The sequence below is a fragment of the Nannospalax galili genome, unplaced genomic scaffold, assembly GCF_000622305.1.
Source record: "Nannospalax galili isolate Female #2095 unplaced genomic scaffold, S.galili_v1.0 scaffold209, whole genome shotgun sequence".
NCBI classification, from domain to species: Eukaryota; Metazoa; Chordata; class Mammalia; order Rodentia; family Spalacidae; genus Nannospalax; species Nannospalax galili.
In genome coordinates, this window is record NW_008360319.1 from 1,419,611 (window position 1) to 1,436,997 (window position 17,387).

Sequence of the window (17,387 nt, forward strand, 5' to 3'; positions counted from 1 at the left end):
ATTATTGAATATGTCAATTGTGTTGTAATGATATGCTTCTTCTAAGTATGTTGTTATTAAATAAATCATTTTTAAAAATTAAAAAAAAAAACTCATGAATGCATGATTTTGAAAGTCATTAATGTACCAATTACTTACAAACAATAATATCATTTCTTTAACTTCTAATTCATTTCCTCCCAGTACTTCATTTTTTAAAATATTGTATTTATTATTTTTATTTTATGTGTATGAATGTGTTGCATTCATGTGTGTAGGTGCACCTGTGTCATGCAATGCCCTCAGCAGTCAGAAGAGAGCATTGGATCCCCTGGAGCTAAACTTAAGACAGTTGTTAGCTGTCACATGGATGCTGGGAATCAAACCTGGGTCCTCTGCAAGATCAGTCAGTGCTCTTAAGCACTAAGACAACTCTCCAGCCCCCAACATTTCATTTTTATTTATGTTTTAGCACAATCACGAATTTTGTGCACTAGTAGACTGAAGATAAGAATTTCAGAGATATACAAAGATTAATTCTCTGGCTCATGCCTGTAATTCCAGTACTCAGGAGGCAGAGGCAGGCAGATCTCTCTGAGTTCAAGGCCAGCCTGGTCTACATAGCCAATCCCAGGCCATCTGGGGCTAGATACAAGGAGACCCTGTCTCAAAAGACCAATACTTTCATGAAGTGATTTGGATATTTAATCAATCATATTTAATGACAATAACAAGAAAAAACTTCTGGGACTACCTGGTATTCACAGCCTCAATGAAAAGAGAAAATAGGCTTTTGTTCAATCCAATTACTACCCACCCCCAATCCTTTGTTAATATTGTTATTTAAATGTAGTTGTTACACTTTTGAGGTAAATGCCTTTCTGTTTAAAGAAAATGTAATAAAAGTAGGCTTCTAAGATTAAAACATTAACATTAAGCAACAAAGAGTTTAAAGAGAAGTTTTCCCAACAGTAACGGAGGTTATTAATTCACAAACCAAGGTGGTGAGGAGCAGCAGGCCCAGCAGTTACAAGAAAGGTGACAATGACTGAGGAGCACCTGCAGACTGCCAAGGCCTGTTGATGACACTAGTAGACCTAGAGGAAAGAGAAACAAGGGGCTTCTACTGTCAATATTGTACAAATTCAGTTTAACGCTATTCAATATTTACTAAGGTGTTCTTTGTTGAAGCACCAGCCTTGGCCCTGTCAATTCTAATTCCTGGCTCCAGACAGTATTAATCCACACAACCTTAAGGGGGAAGGTGCTAAGCTATTGAGTAGTATCTGTTTCATAAGGGGCTCAAACCAGAAAACCATGGTAACTTTTCAAAAGGTTACAGCAGGGGCTGGAGAGGTGGTATACTGTCTGCTCTTACAGAGGATCCAAGTTTGATTCCCAGCACCCACATGGTAGCTAACAACGGTAACCAGTTCCAGAGGGATCTGAAGCCCTGTTCTGACCACCATAGGCACTGCATGATATGGGTGTACTTACATACATACAGACAAAACAATCAATCAATCAAAAAAAAAATCAATAAAGGGTTAAAGCAAGGAATCTGGGGAGATGGTTCAGTGGGTAAGCACTTGCTGCTCAAGCATGAGGACCTGAACTTGTAGTCCCAGCACTCATGCAAAAAGTTGAGTGTGGCCATGCATACCTGTAACCCCAGGGCTGTAGAGACAGGAGGTTCACTGAGTTTGCTAGTCAACCAGCATAGCTGAACAGGAGATTCTGTGTGAAACCACGTCTCAAGTGAATAAGGCAGGGCAAAGAGCAGATCACCTGCTATCCCCCTCTGGCTTCCACACACATGTACAGCCCCCTACATGCTCACATCACACACACACACATACACACACACATTAAGAAAGGTTGCAGGAAGTGCCTTCCACATCTACCCTGGCTATGGACAGAATGATTCAGGGCTTCATTCTCAGCACCCTGAATTACAGCACTGGTGCTCAGTAGAGCCCACTGCATTCTGGAGCCAGGGTCTCACAGTAAGTCACAATAATCCACAACAACGCTCTACAACTCAGGTCCAGTATTTATCCAGTTTTTGAAACAAATGCGTAATACTTCAAAAACTAGCAAGTGGAACAAAAGATTGTACAAAACAAACTGCAACAAACTGCAACCTTTGGCCACTGCCGGCTGGAGGGAAATGACGGCAGTTGCTGTAGAAAACAGAAGCACGGTTCCTCCGAAATCAGCCAGACACCGGGGTGAGCAAGATGGCTCAGTGGGTAAGGGCCCTTGTTACCAAGTCTGATGACCTGAGTTGGAGCCCCAGGACCCACATGGTGGAAGGAGAGAACCAGCTCTGACCTCCACAAATCCATACACAAATAAAATGTAATTAGAAAACAAAATTAGATCTATTAGTCGCCATGCCAGTGACGGAGCTTGTACTTAGCATGGCAAGGCCCTGAGTTCAACCTCCAGCACCAAACTAACAAAACTCTATGTTGTGTAGTACAGTGTAATATAGCAAGCTTACTTCCAGTGTACCCCCCAAAGAAGTTTCTTCCGGTGTACCCACAAAAGAAGTGAGAGCAAGGACTCGGACAGGAGTTTATATTCCGACATTCATAGCAGCCTTATTCACAAGGCAGAAAACAACCAATGTCTATCGAAATAGGTGTGGCATATACAAATAATGTAACGTTAGCCATAAAAGGAAGACAACCCCGACACATGGTACCCCATAGATAAACCCTGAACACACGATGGTATGCGAAATAAGTCAGCCGCAAGAGACAAATACTGGAGAGTCCACTTATCAGGGGCTGTTCACCATTTTCAGGTGCACAGTCCTGTGCTGTTGAGTATATTCACACTATTATACTAGCATTACCACCATCCATTTCTAAAACTTATCTTCCCAAACTTAAGTTTCTGTCTTCACTAAACATACACCTGCATTCCTTAAACCCTAGTCTTGGCAAACACCACTCATTATCTATCTGCATGCATTTGCTCACCTTCATCTCTCTCTCTCTTTTTTTTTTTTTTCCCAGACAAGGTCCCATGTAGCTCAGGCTGCTTATAACTCACCATATAGCCTAGGATGACCTTCAACTCCAGATACTCCAGTTTCAACCTGCTGACTGCTGGGATTACAGGCATGTGCCATTATCACCGCTGGGGCTGAACTCGGGGGGGTCCTGCATGCCTGGCAAGCACTCTTCTAACTGGGCTACATCCACATCCGCTTTAAAATCAAAAGCTCTAAACAGAACGAAAATGATTTCTACTCATCCTAAAAAACAGATCCAAGTCTGCCTATCAGTGAGTGCTCACAATGCACGCATTATCCCAAGGGCACAGGGATGGCATTCAACTCTAAAATAATCTAAGAACTGGGGAGGAGAAGAGATACCTCAAGTTTTCTTTTTGTTTCAATCCTCTTCTAACTCAATATTCCAGTCTCATATCATACATGCATTGAAAGGACTCTGGGTGGTCTCATTCTGGTTCTCTCCTATCTAAGATTTACAAGGAAATGAATGCCTCATCACAGAGAGCCTTGATCACACCACGGTTCTGTCTGACAACACTGCTGCAAGTACATTTGTTTAGAGGCTGGAAGAAGTCGTAAATAACATGCAAATGCTGAGACTGTATTTCTAGAATGTGTATGTTGGCAGAGCATGGAAACCTAAAATGATGAGCACTCCATCAAAGCAGTCACCAACACATGAGGATTAAGCAATGACAAACCTTCTTGAGAAGACACGATGGGTGGCAGGTAATCGGGAACGTGCGCTTTTCTCTCCTCGGCACCTTTACTCCCAGGCTGCGGGAACTGAAGGACATTGTTCTTGCTAACAGGAAATGAAGGAATCTGATGGGCGAAGGTGACAGGCTCAATATTATGAATATAGTCTTCTAATTCATGCAGATTAACCCCCATAAGTTGGAAAGCTTCACCAACATCATCCAAAATGGGGTCTGTTCGGCCATCTGAAACAAAGCAAATCATATCACTTGAAGAAAAGCCCACAATTATTTTCAAAGTATTAAGAAAAAAATGTGTTAATATACAGCTCAAAATCAAATATACTACCTATTCAAAACATAGTCACTAGGGCTGCAGAGATTGCTCAGGAGTTAAAAGCACTGGCTGTTCTTACACAGGACCCTGGTTCAGGTCCCAGCACCCATATGGTGGCTAACAACTGTCTGTAACTCCAGTACCAGGGGATCTTCCACCCTCCTCTGGCCTCTGAGGGCACTGCATGACAAGGGTGTATTTACATGCAGGTAAAACAGACGTATCCATGAAATAAAAATAAATACAAATTTATTAAAAGTTATTAGAAAAAGATTCTAGATTTTAAACAGCATTATCAGAGCACTTAAATATTACCAAGCTGATTTCTGGGTGTGGTGGCACATGCCTTTAATGCTAGTACTCAGGAGGCAGAGGCAGGTGGATCTCTTTGAGTTCTAGGCCAGCCTGATCTACAATTCCAGGCCAGTCAGGGTTACAAAATGAGAGCCTGTCAAAAAGATAAAATTATAAGCTGGGCGTGGTGGTGCACGCTTTTAATCCCAGCACTGGGGAGACAGAAGCAGGCAGATCTCTGTGAGTTCAAGGCTAGCCTAGTCTACACCGTGAGTTCCAGTCCAGCTGAGGCCATAGGGAGATCCTGTCTCAAAAAGACCAAAAAAAAACTAAAAGTAAATCTGCCATATGATCTGGTTATACCCCTCACTCCTTGGCATATGTCCAAAGGGCTCATCCTACTGCAGAGATACTTGTGCATCCATGTTTGTTGCTGCTCTTTTCACAATAGCTAAGAAAAAGAAACCGAAATGCCCCTCGACTGACAAATAATGAAAATGTGGTACACATTTACACAATGGAGTTCTAAACAGAGGATTAAAGAGAGAGAGAGAGATGAAATTTGTAGGTAAATGGATGGAACTAGAACTAGAAACTGTTACACTAAGTGAAGTAACACAGATTCAGAAAAATAAGCAGCATATGTTCTCTCTCATTTGTGGATGCTAGCACCAAATCTTTGTATGCGGATATATACCCTGATGTAACCGCAGGAGCTAGGAAAATGGAAAGGAAGCATGGAAGTAAAGAGAAAGAAGGAACCCAAAAGAGGAGGACAGTAGGAGACAGGTGATAGATACCAAGAGGACATGGGGAAAGTGAGGATATTTAGCTGGGAAGGGAAGAAGGAGAGCTATACAGGGGGGTGTAAAGGTGAAGAAAGAGCTCAAGAGATGAGTGATAATAGGAGAAAGGTCTTTTTAAATATTTTATTATTTTTATTTTATGTGTATGAGTATATTGCCTGAATGTGTGTGAGTGCACCCATGTCATGCAATGCTGCGGAGTCAGAAGAGGGCATTGGATTGCCCTGGAACTGGAGTTAAGGATGATTCGTCTTAGCCGCCATGTGGATGCTGGGAATTGAACCCAGGTCCTCTGCAAGAGCAGTCTGTGCTCTTAACCGCTGAGCCATCTCTCCAGTTCCAGGAGACAGGTCTTATCAAAGGTTTTGGAGGAAATGGGAGTACTTTAACTGGGGAAAGAAAAGAGAGGCTTAGACAGGGAAAGAAACAAGAAAGATAAATAATGTTTGTTTATGCGATGTGAAATACCAGAAAGAAAAGTATTAGTTCAAAAATCTATTGAAAAATACACATACAATATCTGTATGTATGAGTGCATGTGTATAGCTGAAGGCTATATAACAAGGAAAAACACAGTGCCAGACAGAAAACTCCCTTTGAGTAGTTGGTCAGGGCAGTCCAAGAGACTCCCAAAATAACACAGGCTATTGCCACAGGCCTTGATTACCTCCCAGAACTTGAAGGTAAGACCCTGTTGCTGAAGACAGGATATACTTCAGATATAGGACTGGGAGCAATGGAGCTGGAACTGACCTGGAAGCCTCCTCCCTGAGGACTGGCTCTCACAGTTTCAGAGGACAGTACAGAAGCTGTTAAGGGAGACAATCAATCAATGGTCCAAACCCAGCTTTAAAGCCAATAACCACAACAATGACCAGCACAGTGCAGTAGTGACACTTTCATCTTGGAGGTAATCAACAGTTATCTAATTGGACTTAAAGCCCACTCGATGGGAGGGGAGTTCATGTGTGATACTGTAAACACAGCCAAATACACCTGGCTGGAGAGATCATAGATCCTTGAGAAAACCTGGCATCTGTTACAACCCTAGACAAATGTAATTTCTTACTATATGTTAAATATGGATCCTTATATTTACAGGCAAGTATACTACACACCACTCATCAAAGAAGCTTCGTCTTTCAACAGATTATTACAAAGATTATTATTATTATTAAATCAAATTATTACAAAGTTCCACAACTGGTCACACACAGAGAACAAGTGTCTATGAGATGCCCAGCCCTAAGTAACACATCTACAATGGAACTGCTATACCTAAGGCTCAGGGAGCACAGTGGAACAGGAGGTAGAGAGAACAACAATGCATCTCTCAACTCTCACCAACAAAGCTTCCTCATGCAACAGAGGGTGATGAACACAGAAAGCCACAACAGGCCAAAACATAGAGAATAAGAGATTGCAGAGTGTGTGTCCCTGGATAGAACTCCTATATTAAAACTCACCCATCCAGGGTTCAGGGACCATTGTGGAAGAGGGGGCAGAAAGACTGTAAGAGACAGGGATGGTGGATGGCCACAAGGAAACAGAGTTTTCCAGGCTTCTGGGAACTTGTTCATACGAATTTACAGCAATGGTGACAGCACACACAAGACCCATGCAAACTCAAACCAGACAAAAACCCAGCCTAGAACTAGGGAATGGGAAGAAGCCCCAACCTCAGCCAAGGAACTATTGGCAGCTGATCACTGCTGGGTGAGGAACAATTGGTCTTCTTTAAGGGAGTAACAGTAAATAGGCTGACCAGATAGGTTCCAGTGGATGAACTCACACTAAAGGACATCTGGGGACACAAACTTGATTCAATAGGCCTTAACATATATGACAGAATGCATGAAATCCAGTGGGGTGAACTATGGGGTGCAGATAGGGGAGGTCTAAATATGATTAAGATGTATTATATGAAATGCACAAAAATTCTATAGAAATATATATTGGAAGCCGGGCATGGTGGCACATGCCTTTAATCCCTGCACTTCAGAGGAAGAGGCACACAGATCTCTGTTTGAGGCCAGCCTGGTCTACACAGTGAGTTCCAAGCCAGCTGGGGCTACAGGGAGACCCTGTCTCAAAAAGACCAAAAAAATAAATAAATAAAGAAGAAGAAAAAAGAAATATATATTGGAAAAAAATTCTATAAAATGGATAAAAACCAAAAGACAATAAGTTGGATACAGTGAGATTTTCTTTACAAAAGCAACTTTTGCCTATGCCCATCCTAAGGCTCTAGCATCTTTTAAAATTTCCATGAAAATTCTAGTTCTTCCCTTCCAAACAGCCTGAGGGGTTTTGTTTTGTTTTTATTGTTTCTTTGAGACAAGTTCTCACTACAAAGCCCAGGCTATTTTAGAACACATGATCCTCCTGCCTTAACCTCCCTAGTGCTGGGCTGGGCTTACAGGGCTGTGTCACTGCTGATTTATAAATTAGGTATAGTAAGAGATTATAACCAACATTAAAACAGAAAAACACATTATACTCTAAAAAAGTTATTTCAAATTAGTTTTTATAATATTCTAATTATGATATAGTTAAAACTCTTCTTTTAAGTTTTCTGTTTATCTTTATTTTATACGTATGAGTGCTTTGTGTGCATGTATGCAAGTGCACTCATGCCTACAGAGGCCAGAAGAGAGAGTTGGATTCCATAGAACTGGAGTTACAGAAAGTTGTGAGCCACCATATGGGTGCTAGTGCTCTTTCTTTGATGAACCATCTCCCCAACACCTTCCCAGCCCCCCTCCTTTTTTTCATTGTTTTTTTGAGACAGGATCTTGTTATGCAGCTCTAGCTGACCTGAACTATGTAGCCCAGGTTGGCCTCAAGCTCACAGCAATTCTCCTGTCTCAGCAGTGTGTCCGTGGTCACTTCAAACTCAGGATGTGCTCATCTGGATATGAGGGGTCCCCAGTTGGTGGCTCCATGACTGAGACATGACTGGATGACGAGAGCTCTGCCTCCATCAGTGGTATAGTCCACTGACCTATCTGTAATGTGTTGGGATTCCTGAAGGGAGGGGGGCTCTGAGGGCTTGCTTGTCCCTAGTCCCTGCTGTCCCCTGGCTTCTATGAACAATTTTGCTCTGGTACAGGTTCTTGCCATCATGAAGTTCTGCCTCACCACATGCCTGTAAAGCCATGTTTCTTCCTTTAAACTGTTCTTCTCAGGTACATGTCACAGCGATGGAGAACCGGACTGTGTATTTCTATTTATTTTCAGTATGCCTGAAATTAAGTCACTTTGTAAATGGAAAAAGAAATACCAAAATTTGCCAGAAATATACATTGCATGTGTTTGCAGGGACATAAAAAAGTCAGGAAGAATGCTGGGCATGCTGATGCCCTCCTGTTAAACCCTACACTTCAGAGGCTGAGGCAGGAGGACTGTAGGTTCAAGGTCTGTCTTGGCTACATAATGAGAATGTCTCAAAAAATAAAAGCCCGAGACCCAGGCCTGGTGGTGCATGACTTAATCCCAGCAGTTGGGAGGCAGAGGCAGGTGGATCTCTGTGAGTTCCAGGCCAGCTGGAGCTACAGGAAGACGCTGTCTCAAAAAGACTGAAAAAAAAAAAAGAAAGAAAAAAGAAAAAAAAAGTCAAGTCTGAAAGGAAACAGAGTGAAGGATTAACAGTTTAAAGACATGAAAGAGGCAGTAGGAGAGGACAGCACGGTCAACGTAGGATGCTCACTAACTGCCAACACTTTTTTCATTAATTTATTCATTAGTGGGTGTGTGTGTGTGTGTGTGGGTGTGGGTGTGTGTAGGTCAGAGGACAACCTGCCTGACTCCATTCTCCCTCCACCATGTGGATCCAGGGATTGAACTCAGGTCATCAGACTCGGCGGCCAGCACCTTTACCCACTAAACCATTTCACCAGGTCAAACACTTTTTCAGTGATGCACAAAAAAAGATGAATAATAGTCATTCCTCTTCTTATTTAAGATAGATACATATTTCAATTCTTATTAAAGTCTTTATCACTTTCAGTGTAAAAAAACGAACCATCTGGCCGGGCGTGGTTGAGCACAACTTTAATACCAGCACTTGGGAGGCAGAGGCAGGTGGACTTCTGAGAGTTCTAGGCCAGCTACAGCTACAGGGAGACCATGTCTCAAAGACCAAAAGAAAAAGAAAACTGAACCATCTTAAACTCTTCTGCATGCTTCAGTCTCAATCTGAGGCATTGTGACGCTCCCCTTTTTCTTTCCTGAGTCTGCACGCCTTCTATGACTAAATCAGCAAAAAGTGATTCCCCCTTTATCTATGGAGGGTATATTCCCCCGCCCATCCCATGGATGCCAGAAACCTGGACAGTTCCAAACCCTATATAAACTATAGTTTTGCTTTAAATAACAATTACAATAATTTATACATTGGGCATATAAGACATTACATCTAATACTTAAAGAGAAAAATCACAATATACTCTATAAAGTTATTCAAGATTTATGAAATGTTTATTTTTATAATAGTCTATCCATGACTGGGTTAGCTAAAAGTTTTGTTGTTGTTTGGTTGGCTGGGTAGTTTGTTGAGACAGAGTCTAGAAATATAGCTCTCACAGACATGGAACTCATCATGTAGCACAGGCTATCCTCAAACAGCCTTCTGTATGCTGGGATCACAGATGTGAGCTACTATGCCCAGCTCAGGGGAATTTTAGAGGTAAAAGTGGAGATAAGTGGGCACAACTGTAGCTTCAAGTTCTACCTACTTGAATCTGACACTTCACTGTTGGTACAATTTTCTTAAAATATCACTTTTTTTTTTGTTTTGTTTTGTTTTGTTTTTGTCTTTTTGAGACAAGGTCTCCCTGCAGCCACAGCTGTCCTGGAACACACTATGCAGACCAGACTGGCCTTGAACTCACAGAGATCCGGCTGCCTCTGCTTCCTGAGTGCTGGGACTAAAGGTGTGGTGCCACCAAGCCCAGCTCTTAAAATATCACTTTTATCAGAATATTTCCCTACTTAGGAGCATGAAATATTCTTTGCTTTTTTTAAAAATTACATTTCTTCCCTTCCTATATCTCTCCTGTCTTCTATATTGCTGGCCTTGAACATGCAATCTTCCTCCATGTTCGGATTACAGGGTGTATGCCACCATGACTGGCCCATACTTTATTTCTTTTGTAAAGTTGTTGCTGTTTTGTTTCGTTTTGTTTTGTTTTGAGTCAAGGTCTCATCACATAGCAGAGGCTGGCCTGGAACTTAACTAGGGAGCCCAAGCCTGCCTTGAGTCCTCAGCAATTCCCCTGTATTAGCCTCCTTTTGTAAAGCCTTGTGTCCCTCGATTACCTGATTTCACTCCTGAATATTATCCTCGAATATTCTTCCAATGAACTAGCTACACGTGGCAAGCTGATCACTCTTACTGGGCACTTTTAGCTCTCACATCTTATTTTACGCTGTTTCTGACCCAGAATTCTCTCCACTTTTATACAACCATACCTCACAGCTCAACTCAAATCTTACCTTTTTTCTTCAAAGCAATCCTACCCTGGAATCCATAGCTAAAATCACTCCCCTTTGTACACATATTGTATTTACTGTTGGTACCATGAAATAATTTAGAGTGCTGGTCTTCAAGAATCGTTCTGAAAGATTTACCCATTTTCAGTGTTTCCATACATACTTCATATATAACACACACACATCAAGAAATACATGCTCTGGCCGGGCGTGGTGGCACACACCTGTAGTACCAGCATTTGGGAGGCAGAGGCAGGCAGATCTCTGTGATTTCAAGGCCTGCCTGGTCTACATAGTGAGTTCCAGGCCAGCTGGGGCTGCAGGGGGACCTTGTCTCAAAAAGACCAAAAAGACGGAAAGAAAGAAAGAAAGAAAGAAAGAAAGAAAGAAAGAAAGAAAGAAAGAAAGGAAGGAAGGAAGGAAGGAAGGAAGGAAGGAAGGAAGAAAACAAAACAGAAAGAAAGAAAGAAAGAAAGAAGGAAAGAAAGAAAGAAGGAAAGAAATGCTCTGGAATACTACAGAAAAACTGCTACCTGGGGAAAATTTTTAAATTCATTATTAGCTGAATTAATAATAACTTCTAACTCTTTAACTTCAGGAGAGTTTTTAGAAAAAGGAACACATGCCATCAATTTGTATCTTGGTAACTTCATGTTCACAACACTCAGCACAAGGCTTATAAGTAGCGCTCAATAAATGTTTGTCAAAAATAAAAGAGAGGGCTGGACAGATGGCTCAGCAGTTAAGAGCACTGGGTGCTCTTGCAGAAGACCCGGGTTTGATTCCCAGCATCTACATGGCTGCTAACAACCGTCTGTAACTCCAGTTCCAGAGGAATCCAATACTCTCTTCTGACTTCTGTGGGCACTGCACAACACTGGTGCACTTACATACATGCAGGCAATACAGTCAAACACACAAAATAACAATAATAAATAAAGCCAGGTGTGGTGGCACATTCTAGGATGACTTTAATCCCAGCACTAGGGAGGCAGAGGCAGGGGATCTCTGTGAGTTCTAGGCTAGCCCGGGCTACAGGGAAACCATGTCTCAAAAAAGACAAATAAATAAATAATAAATAAAATAAATATATACAAAGGGAATTTATAGGGGTGGATACAAGATGGATAATGATAACCGGAGTTTCCAAAATTCAATTTTAAAATATGGAGAGAACAAAAAACTAATCTAAAAATGTCTGTCTAAATGAACATTGCTAACCAGTCACCAAATCAAAATGAGGAGTAATAAATGTGACAATCACATACTCACTAAAAAGGGAAAACTGATTAGAAAAACTGGATAATCAGGAAAAGGTTCAATTAAGCACTACAGTGATCCCTTAACCACTTTGGAATGCCTAATTTCATGAACTTCCAGGCAGGGAGGTAACTATGTATTCAGGGGATATTTTGAGAACCCAGAGGATGTACTGTCTTTACTTAGGGAACTAGGTAGCAACCTGTCCTAACCATAATGGCAACAGGATATTCAGAGACAACAGAGGTGGGGCCTGAAGGAAAAGAAGCAAAAGGAGAATATTCTGCCGCTGGCAGACTTTCAAAATGACACTGAAGGAATATCACTTTGGAGTTTCTAACTTCAAAGTAAAATCAAGCACTCAAAAACAAAGAAAAAGTAAAACAGTACATTTTAGGAACTCAGAAAGCGCAGTCAAAGGCCAGGTGTGGTGGCACACACCTTTAGTTCCAGCACTTGGGAGGCAGAGACAGGTGGATCTCTGTGAGTTCAAGGCCAGCCTGGTCTACATAGTGAGTTCCAGGACAGCTGGGGCTACAGAGAGATCCTGTTGTAGACTATCAGTTCATTCATTTATTGAACAACTATTTCTTCAATGTCTATAACATTTTGGCCCCACACTAGGATAATACAAGTACAACCAGGGTGTGCGCCTGTGTCACAATTAGATCATGGTACCTGTGCAAAATATGAATATAATCAATCTGTCTCCTGGGAAAGGATACACACATACAATTACAAAGCAAAATGATAAAGAGCACAGCGGAAATGTGCACAGGATTATGATAGCAGATAACATGAGTTCCCTACAGCAAGCAATAAGTAAATCTTAAACTGTAAGTTGTACTGCTGGTGGATCAGGAAGAGAAGAATACTCAGTGAAACAGTGTGTAAATAGGAGTAGATACCTTCAAAGGAGTTGGAAAAGGCAGGCAGCTCAGGGTGGTGGCAAATTAGTATGGCAGGCTGGCAGAAGATAAGAAAAACTCTAGTTCATTCTAGTTCATAAATTGTGTGCTGCTAAGAGTTTAGATTTTTAGGGGCTGGAGAGATGGCTCAGTGCTTAAAAGCACTTCCTGCTCTTCCAGAGGTCCTGAGTTCAGTTCCTAGAACATCAGGAGGCTCCAAACTGCCTGTAACTCTAGCTCCAGGCTGATACTCTCTTCTGGCTTCTGCAGGCACTGGCATGCATGTGGCATACATGCACACATGCACACACACACACACACACACACAAACAAATCTTTTTTTAAAAAAAAAAAAAAAGGTTAAATTTTAAACTGCTGCCAATGGAACGCAATTGAAAAATTTTTAAAGATGACTGTCAGGATGAGCTTTATACCATGGACAGGATCTAATGTGTACTATGGTCAGATTATTTTGACAGGAGCAGAATTTGGAATCTATGACTTGCTTAGATTTTAAGATTTACTTATCGCTTGCTCTAGGGAACTCACGTTAATTGCTGTCATAATCCTGTGCATGTTCCTGCTGTGCTTTCTTCTTAAATCTACGAAATACAGTGAGTCTTAATTTTTAAAGGTAGGAACCACCTTAAGAGAACAAAATTTGAAACACTTCATTTAGTTCTCCAGCCCACTAACTTAAAAGTCATCTCCTGAAATTTAAATGAATGGTATAACCCTCAGCACAACACAAATACACATATGCATGCTTCACACAGCAATAAAATGATCTGCGGCTTCAACTGAAACATTCCAAATTATTAAACACCACCAGCTATAGACACTATGAAACATGCACTTAAAAGTCAATAAATACTGGAGCCCAGATTACCCGGACCACCCTACATATTCCCTATAGTTTTCTCTACCACATTTCGATAAACACCGACTATAAAAGCATCAAGGAGGAAGTCAGTCGGGAGCTGAAATGCTCGTGAAGATTAACCAGCGGAATCGACACCAATGGACCCCTAGAAGTAGAAAAGGGCGATGCGGCGACAGAGCAGAGCTGTCAACGAGCCTGTGCAGTTAGGAGCTCAAGAACGGCCAGCCTGGAGAGAAACGGCCGGTAGACGGAGCGCCTGACAACTAGTTGGAGTAGTTTGCGGGCGAGGGAGGCGAGGACCAAGGTGAGAGACGGGGAGAGCCCTCGGGGATGCTTCTGGCCGGCGGGAGACGGAGCGAGCGAGCGAGCCAGGCACCCGCGCAGGGATGCCCAGAGGCGAGGCGGCTAGAGCCGGGCGCGGGGACCCCCCCCCCCCCCGGCTGCTGGCGGGAAGTTAGCGGAGGAGGAAGAGCACCTAAGGGATGTGGAGTTGGCAGGGGACGCTGGAAGCCCGGGGCCGGCGCATCCCGGCCAGCACCCACCGCGAGGCGGCCTTCGGAACGCCACCACGGGACGGGACGCCGACCGAGGGACCGGGAGGCCGAAGTGTCACTCGTGACCGGCTTGGGGCAGCCCTGCCTCCGCCCAGCCCGGGTACTCACAGAGTTCAGAGTACCGATGGCAGCCCCGGGCCAGCTGCTGCAGGTAGCGCTGCAGCACGTCGGTGAGGAGGTGGCAGGCGCTGAGCTGCACCGAGTCCCAGCCCAGCGCCTGGCAGATCTGCGCCACCGAGACCCTCAACAACGACCTGGAGTAACTCTCGCACATCCCGCTGCGTGGACGCCACCGCAGCCCTTTGCTGCCACTGCTCTCCAGCCCCGCCGCCTGATCTCAGCAAAGCCCCCGATTCATTCTAGGGGGGCCCGCGGCGGGGAAATCGTCCCCCTTGCGACCCGGGGCGACCACCTCAAAGCCTCAGCAGCACAGAGCGCGCCAGCCTGAGAGCCGCCATTTTGGGCTCGCTCCGCCTCCAGCTGGACGGCCGCCGGGGCTAGGCAGCACGAGCCGATGGCCGAGAGCGACGAGGCGCAAGCTCCGCCCCGTGGGAGCGGAGCTGTGGGCTCGGGATCGACTCTCGGGCCTGGAAGTCGGCCGGAAACCGAAAGTCTGAGCGCAGGTGGAGGATGCGCCCCGCCCCCTCCCCAGACTACAGGTGCCGGAGTCTTCCTCGCCCGGCAACGGAGAAGGATGACGTCGGAGTGTGCAGGGCGAAGGCTCAGATTGCGGGCATAGCCATTTAAGATGCTTCCCCAAGCGCAGATTTGACTCAGTCTTCGTAGACCCAAATAAAATAATAAAAATAAAATATAAAGTAAGACCGGGTATGGTGGTGCACGCCTTTAACCCCAGCACTCCCGAGGCAGAAGTAGGCAGCTCCCTGTGAGCTCAAGGCCCAGCCTGGTCTGCATAGCGAGTTCGAGACCAGTCAGGGTTGTGTAGAGAGCTGCTGTCTCAAACTACACAAAACAAAACAGAGGAACACACAAAATAAATACATAAGATCTAAAAGGAATTAGAAGAAAAGGCTCTGGCTGCTTGCCACTGCACAGTTTGAATAAAATTCAACCTGTTTGCCCAGGAGACTGAGGCAGGAGAGTCACAAGTTAGAGGCCAACTTAGACTACCTATAGAGACCCTGTCTTCAAACAGCAAAAAGTAATAAATTAACCCAACTTATTCAGCGTATCATTCAAAGTCTTGCACAATAGGGCTGGAATTAAGGGGGAACTCTCTAGTGGGCCTCACTAAAAGCAGTGAACAAGATAAATAACATTTTGGGGCTGGAGAGATGGCTCAGCAGTTTAGAACACTGCTCTTGCAGAGGACTCGGGTTCGATTCCCAGCACCCACATGGTGGGTCCTTAACTCCAGTTCCAAGGGAATCTGCAGCCCTCTTATGACCTCCGTGGCATTGCACGACACGGGTGCACTCACATACATGCAGGCAATACATTCGTACACATAAAATAAAAATAATAAAAAATATTTTTTAAAGATTTTTTTAAAGATAATATTTTAATGCAGAATTTTGCAAGGGCTTATTTTATTTTGTTTTGTTTTTTGTCTTTTTGCGACAGGGTCCCCTTGTAGCCCCAGGTGGCCTGGAACACACTATGTAGACCAGGCTGGCCTTGAACTCACAGAGCTCCACCTACCTCTGCCTCCGGAGTATAATGTACTCTACTTCAAAAATAAAAAAATTTTTTAAAAATCTGGTTTGCTGCTTTAGATATTGCCAGTCACAAAGATCTATCCAGAATGCGGGAAAGAGTTTCCTGAAGAGGCCAAATAATACCTTAAATCCCTGAAGTTGGTTGTATACTGGAAATGGTTGGTATTTCAGATTTAAGAGCCTCCCAGGTTTTACCCAATCTTTGCAATGTACCAGAAACAGAAATGTTGTGATAAGTGGCTTAGTTTTAAATACTGGGACTTAATTTTAATTTTTTTCTTTGAGTTGAAGCCTAGTTATGTCATCCCAGCTGGCCTAAAACTCCTGGACTCAAGTGACCCTTCCATCTGAGCCTACAAAGTACCTGGGACTACAGGTGTGTGCCTATAATATGCTGTTGACAGGTCTGTCCCCAAGATTACCAGGGAACATTTGACCTTTTTTTTTTTTTGGTCTTTTTGAGACAGGGTCTCCCTATAGCTCCAACTGGAGCTGGCAGGCAATTCACTATGTAGACAAGTTGCCCTAAATCTCACAGATATCAACCTGTCTCTGACTCCGAAGTGCTGGGATTAAAGTCATGTACCACCACTCCCGGCACTGGGGACCTTCTTTTTTTTTAATTTTTAATAACTATAGGATTAGAAGAAGCATTTCATTACAGCTTTAACATATTCATTAACACACTCCAGAGCAAGAGTACATCTCTTTCACAAGTGGGTACAAGTTTCTAGGTTCACAGTTGAATTAATACAGTTATACAATATTGAACTCAGTATAAGCCCTGAAAGACATAAAATTGAAGGAGGTTTAACCTTTAAAAAAGATCTCCATTTCATTGTAGAATATATTGCTCCTTGCAGAAAGACTTGCTCTTTCTGCTACTAACATTGAGATGCTGGCACATGCATCTCTAATCTGTATGTATCTGATTATTAATAGTCATAATCGGTTGTACTTGGATCCTTGGTAACTGTCAATGTCTATAAAGTCATCAGATAGACTTCAGTGGTAATGTTTATCACTTCTACTAATTAGCATGATGTGAACTGCCATGATTCCTCCTCAAATATAATACATTTTAAAAAATTTGTTGATTATTTTTGTGCATGTGTGTGTATATCATACAGAACATCACAAACCATCTTATTCAAGTATATACCCACTTTCAAGATGGCACCATCCCATAGCCTCCCTCCCCCTACTAGAGTCCTTATGCTCTGATATCCCTGCTAGTGTCTACTGTGTTGTTGGCACCCCGAGCCCTTCCCCACTACTTGTTCATCTGGTAAATCTCGTCAGTCTATCTAGAGATCTTTGTTTTAGGAGGGTCAGCTGTTCCTCATCTAGCAGCAATCAGTTGTCAATATTCCTTTAGATAAGATTGGGGTCTGCTGTTCATTTTCCCAGTTCTATACTGGGTTACTATCTGGGAGTCTCTTAGACCACCCTGGCCAACAACTCAAAA

The 17,387-nt window shown here is 43.2% G+C and overlaps 1 protein-coding gene across 1 annotated transcript in view; it reads right to left on the reverse strand.

The window, feature by feature from the left end:
- Taf3 (TATA-box binding protein associated factor 3) overlaps positions 1-14,729 on the reverse strand; it is a 190,517-nt gene extending 175,788 nt beyond the window's left edge. Inside the window, exons 1-2 of the mRNA XM_008825121.3 lie at positions 14,349-14,729; positions 3,709-3,951 (exon numbers count right to left, since the gene is read on the reverse strand). Coding sequence (XP_008823343.1) covers positions 3,709-3,951; positions 14,349-14,514 — 409 coding nt within the window. The 5' untranslated portion in view covers positions 14,515-14,729. The remainder of the gene's footprint in view (positions 1-3,708; positions 3,952-14,348) is intronic.
- Positions 14,730-17,387: the final 2,658 nt, after the last annotated feature.